Source organism: Cervus elaphus, chromosome 17 (assembly GCF_910594005.1).
Source record: "Cervus elaphus chromosome 17, mCerEla1.1, whole genome shotgun sequence".
NCBI lineage: Eukaryota > Metazoa > Chordata > Mammalia > Artiodactyla > Cervidae > Cervus > Cervus elaphus.
The window spans coordinates 9,346,185-9,352,184 of NC_057831.1; the positions used below are offsets into that span (position 1 = coordinate 9,346,185).

Here is a 6,000-nt window from a genome sequence, read left to right on the forward strand (position 1 = left end):
CACATACCTCTTCTATTAAAATGAGTAAATTGATATAAATGGTGACATATATGCTACTGACATTATTCAGTGTTTTGTCAAAATTCAACTTTTGTCAAATTTGTTTTCCTAGATAAGACTCTACAGATTGTAAGGACTTATTTTTTTTCTTGACCAAAACACTGTCCCATTCTCTACTTGCCTTATATTCTTCCATCTTGTCTTCATCTGTCTCTCCTTCATCCTGATACTTACGTTTTGCGTTTGGAGCAGCGGTATCGTAGGAAGCCCTGAAAATTAAAACTGAAATATCACTCACAAATACATAAGATGTATACATGTATCCATTAATATTAAAGAACAGTTTTACAGAGACAGAACAAGGCAAAATTTCCTAACTAAACAGTATCCATTCACTCAGTTTATAAATTTTAAAAGTATCACAACCTGATTAGTAACTTTGTCCTTTATTTTTTAGAAAGCAACCAAATGAGAAAATAAGTTTTTATAAGGTATGTATGGCAAAGAGAAATTTCTACATTACATATCATTCTAATCTGTCTTGAGTGAAACTGATGTTCTAACTGGTAACTACAATACTGAAAAATTCTAAATGCTTTATGAACTATCAAATGAGTACCACTTTTAGGATAAAGTACTTTTTTTTAAAATAAGGATTTTTAAAATAAAATTATATATGGTACATAAGCTGATTCTCAGTCTAACATTCCATTTTCTAACTAGCTGATAAATGAGAACTTACTTATATTCAGAAAATAAGCATTTCGTAATTCATAGACAATAAAAATCAATGTTTTCCAAATTGGTATGCTGATGCTTATCATAACAACATACTTGATGCCTAAGATTACTGTTTATTAAAGCAATGATCCTTTTGCAAATATTAACATATCACTTATAAAGAGCAATTATTCTACTGACCTGCAAGTTTCTCTTGTTTCAGCAATTTCCCTCTGCTCATCTTTGCTATTTAACACAGCACCAATGCTGTCGGCACTTTCAGCTCCCAACTGAGAAAAGGCAAAAATCAGAACACAATGCTCTGAACATCCTTTCTAGCCATTTGTAGCAGCATTTAATACATCAAATATTTAAAAAAAAAAAAAGAAAGAAAGAAATATCCCTAACTATAGTAGCAAGCAAATGGACTATTTACCTTGCAGGAAAAAGGGAAAGTACCTTGAAACAAAACCACATTATTTAAGAATGATTTCGACAGCTGAAAAGTATTTTATGCTTTAAGTTATACTGAAATCAAAACAATTAACTTGAGCCAATCTTCTTTTAAAGTAAATAATAAAACATGATTTAGCAGTAGTAACAAAAGAAAAAAAAAGCAGCTAACAGTGTTCATAGTTTGATAGGCATTATGTTAAACACTTTCATCCATCTACATACCATACCTTATTTCTTCTATATAGTACATATACTTCATGTGCTACACTTTATTTATCCCATACTGTAATAAATACCTATTTGGTTTTATTCAAGCCAAGTCTTTATATAATGATTACAGGCACAATACTAAACTTTCCAAATACCTGAAAAATAGTTATGCAAATTATGGCTGGCAGTTGGGGAAATTTTGCAAAATGCAAACGTAAACAAATCCCTAGTTGAGATAAGTCTGGCTACAAACTGTGGCATCAATTCATGAAAAAATTAAAAACCAAACCAAAGGTATAGAAAGCAATTTATAGGCCATGAGGAATCACTTAATATTTTTAAGCACAAGAAGAGCATGAGGAAGTCTGCATTAAATAGTCCTTAAGCTCAAAACAGGTGAGAAAGCATACAATACTAGAGCCCAGCCTTTATTAAACAATTATATTAATTCCCACTGCCTCTTTAGACTATTCCATGACTCCCCTAAGGTTTCTCCAATGATACATCTCTTCCAATATTATTAACTGTTCTGATATTTTAACTCTTCCATAAAATTTTCCTGACCGCTACTCTGTTTCGTCAGAAAACACATCTACTTCCTGTAGGGGAAATGCTTTTTAACCTTCTTCCCATTAAAGCGACTGACTCCACTCCCTTCAGTTCTCAGATAAACACAAGTCACTTTCTCAGAGAGTTCTTCCATGAACACTAGAGACAGAATAGGTAGTCTCCTTCCATTTTTTTCTTACCTCCTCATTTTCTCATTCAGATCAAAATGCAAACTAATTTTGTTTTACTTTTGTTTATTCACTATTTATATTATTTTATATTTTATATTTGTACACCTCAATAATTTTATGTTTACTTTTGTCTACTTCTCCCCCCACTGAATTGTTAGCTCACTGAGGAAAAACTCTGCCCTGTTGATATCTATATGTTCAGGAGCTATTAAAAAGTCTGACTTTTAATAGATGCTCATTAATAAATACATGAATAAACCAATTAGATTTCTTGCCAAGGCCTAAATTAGAATACGATGTTTTATAAGACAAACGCTTTAAATCAAATTATGCTTACATACATATTCGTCTTGTGTTCCAACATTTTTTTTTTAAATTGTGGAATGACTGGAGTAATTAGACTTTCTATTGTGTGTGGGTGGGTGGGGGTGTGTGTGTGTGTGTAAACAGACTTTCCATTGTGGGTGGGTGGGTGTGGCTATGTGTGTGGGTGTGTGCATTTGTCCAATTCTTTGTGATTCCTCCTTGAATGTAGCCCACAAGGCTACTCTGCCCATGGAATTCTCCAAGGAAGAATACTGGAGTGGGCTGCCATTTCCACTGTGGTAGCACTAAATATATTATTTGAATAATTATGACAATTTGGTATCCTTTGGAAGTATATTAATTTTTAAAAACAAAGAGCAGTTGAAGAGCAGGTGTAAATTACTGGTGGCAGCATCAATGGCCACAATCACAGCGTGTGCCTATACACTGCATCTGATATACCCAGCAGCCAAAAGCAAATCAAGCAAATTACATACATTGAGTTGTGCTCTAGTTTGAAGTTCATGAATCAACAAAAGCTTATTAAAAACTAGCTTTGGGTAAGAAAAGGAGTTAGGGCAGAAGATTAACCCAACTGGAACTGTCCGTATGAGTTAGTGATGTGTAGTCGTGGACTCAACACTCAGGACAAGGGACGCACAGAGCAAGGAAAGCCTAAACCAGGGCGTCCCAGACCGAGTTCCATCACAAAGCTCTGACCTGGGCTGTGCCATAAAGGACAGACAGAAATCAGAAAGAAAGGACACTTCTTGAAAGTTATAAAGTCTATTATATTACACAAATAACTTTCTGGAGAGCAACCAGTCTGTCTTGTTCACGTAGTAAGTGAAAAAAAGGCTGCTGATAAAGTGGAAATCTACCATTGACGATATTGGCCATCCTCACCCAGGTGGAATGGTTTCTAACCAGTTATACCAACCAGGGAGCCAGGTGTATTGGAAACAGCACAGAAAGGCCTAAGACTGAAGCTGGCAAACTTAAGTTTTGTCACCTTCAGCCTGTAAGGTAAATTCTTGGAGCTTTATTTTTTTCATCTATAAGATCCAGATAGCATCTGACTTGTATGATAAAATATAACATACGTAAAAGTTTGTCAAGTCCTTTGACACATACAAGGGACAGCTGCTGCTGCTGTCGCTTCAGTCGTGTCCGACTCTGTGCGATTCCATAGACGGCAGCCCACCAGTCTCCCCTGTCTCTGGGATTCTCCTGGCAAGAACACTGGAGTGGGTTGCCATTTCCTTCTCCAATGCATGAAAGTGAAAAGTGAAAGGGAAGTCGCTCAGTCGTGTCCGACTCTTAGAGACCCCTTGGACTGCAGCCTACCAGGCTCCTCCGTCCATGGGATTTTCCAGGCAAGAGTACTGCAGTGGGGTGCCATTGCCTTCTCCATAATAAATGGCAGCCATTATTAAATGCTGTACACTATGTAAATTCTCTAAAGGTAGGATAACCTATAATTCACAGCTGAATTACCAACATCTACAAGAGTTCCTGGTACATAGTAAGACATTCAAGAAATAACTGTTTATGTATGTATTTTGAGTCAAATATAGGTCTGACTTCAAAACTTAAAGTGTAAAAATCTTACTTGGTTGTAAAAAAGAGCCACTGGACATTTTCAAACATAACATGATAAAAGCAACTGGGATAAAGAAGTCTTGAAAAAGATATCTGTTTGTCAAAAAAATCATGTCAGAGGCACAAAAACAGATCTGATTTCAAACATCCAGTTTTGTTTTGTTTTTTTTTTTTTTTTTGGCTTACACCACGGGGCTTAGGGGATCTTAGTTCCCAGACCAGGGATTGAACCCAGGCCACAGCCATGAAATCGCAGAGTCCTAACCACTAGACCAACAGAGAAGTCCCTAAACACCGACATTTTAAACTCTATGCCATAAATCTTTTCATCATGTCATAAAAGAAGCTATATCTTTGATTTTCATTTACTAAAAGCAAGACTTATCACAGAAAAAGTAACTATTTTCGAATAACTATTGAGATTCCTCATTAAAGCTTATGAGCATTTCCCCCATCACTTTTACTGACCCGAGGGGTAGAAAGGAAAACACAACCTGACTTTAAGCAAAGGTGTTGCATCTGCATTTTCTGCATGGGTACTCTACTAATCAGCACCTGTCAACTTACACACAAGAAGCAGTGAAGACAAGCTTTGGAGAGACAAACCTGGGTTCAACTTATTGGCCTAGCAGTTAAGAATCGGGGGCGGGGGGTGGGGGATCAGTTAACCACCGGCGCTTGTGTTTCATTATGTGAAGATAATGCTACCTCTTTCAGAGATTTGTTGTGACTGATAAATTCAAACATTTAGCTGTGGGTAATGACGAGGATACCGTACACAGCACAGTCGACTGCAACACCCATGATGCAGAACCTAAAATTTACACTCAGGCTACTTCCAATGCGGTCTTTAGATATTATGTCAGGGGAAAAAAAAAACAAAACTGTAAACCTATTTCACAATGAAGCCACAATCTCATGAATCAGGTGCTGATACGAGAAAAGCAAGACACAAACGACTATTTACAAAGTGAACAGAAATTTAGGGGCTAACGAGTCGCCTTTCCTCGCGTGAACTGCGAAAGTTTATACACAAAACACCAAAGTTTTGTATCCTCATCACTGAAGATGCCAGACACCTGACGGGCAATCCATACACGATGCTGAAGACCAGGCGTGGCGGTCGGTTTAGCACCACCACAAGGACCACAACATGAAAGGGGAACGATTCGGGGAACACAGGTAGGTAGGTCCTGGGATTTAAGTCTCGAGACCAGAAAGGGCTGGCGGGTGGCAGGTGAGGAGACGGAAAAGCCGGGAGAAAGGGACGAGGAACGCCGCGCACGCGCATTCGCGACCCCTCCCTGGGCCGCGGACCTGCTGCGCGAGAAGCTGTCGACGTAACTTCTGCCGCTCCCGGATCTCCTGCAAGCGGCTGTCCATGTCCCGACTTGTTTTCCACTACCTCGGAAACTTGGCAATTAGCGGGTGAATCCTTGTCCCAATTTCTCTTCGGAATCTGTGGAACACAAAATTTTCCAGCCGCTTCAGGAGGCCGGTACCCAATACCCTCTCCTCAGTAGGTATATCCGGCGCGGCCGGAACTTTGTGCCACGGGGCCCGGAAGTCCCGCCTCTTCCCTGACGCCGCGATTTGACGCCATTTAGCAGAGGCCCAATGAGTGTCCTGCGGCGCCGGGGGCGTCACGGAAGGTGTCCGCCCTTCCGAGAGCGCGGGCTTTCAGAGTGGCGCGGGCAAGTGGCATGGCCTCTCACTGTGCTCTCCTGGGACTGCAGGCTTCCTAGGTCTGTTAGCACTGTTTCCGAGTTGTGGGCCGTATTGTCGATTCCCTTTTCCAGTAATTCCCCAGTTGCCAGTGCTGACGTTTTGAAAATTGCTGGATACCAGGTTTTTTGCTAAAAGCACAACTCGAGTCGGATTGCCGGGTTTAAACCTGGGACTTACTAGCTGAATGGCCTTGGCTAGTTAATCACCGTCTGTGTGCCTCTAGTTTTGTCATTTGTAC

General features: G+C 39.5%; 1 protein-coding gene across 1 annotated transcript in view; it reads right to left on the reverse strand.

Moving 5' to 3' along the window:
• Positions 1-5,574, reverse strand: part of METTL14 (methyltransferase 14, N6-adenosine-methyltransferase subunit) — a 39,816-nt gene extending 34,242 nt beyond the window's left edge. Inside the window, exons 1-3 of the mRNA XM_043871125.1 lie at positions 5,352-5,574; positions 922-1,010; positions 182-269 (exon numbers count right to left, since the gene is read on the reverse strand). Of these exons, the coding sequence (XP_043727060.1) occupies positions 182-269; positions 922-1,010; positions 5,352-5,417 (243 nt within the window). The 5' untranslated portion in view covers positions 5,418-5,574. The remainder of the gene's footprint in view (positions 1-181; positions 270-921; positions 1,011-5,351) is intronic.
• Between the last annotated feature and the right edge of the window lie 426 nt (positions 5,575-6,000).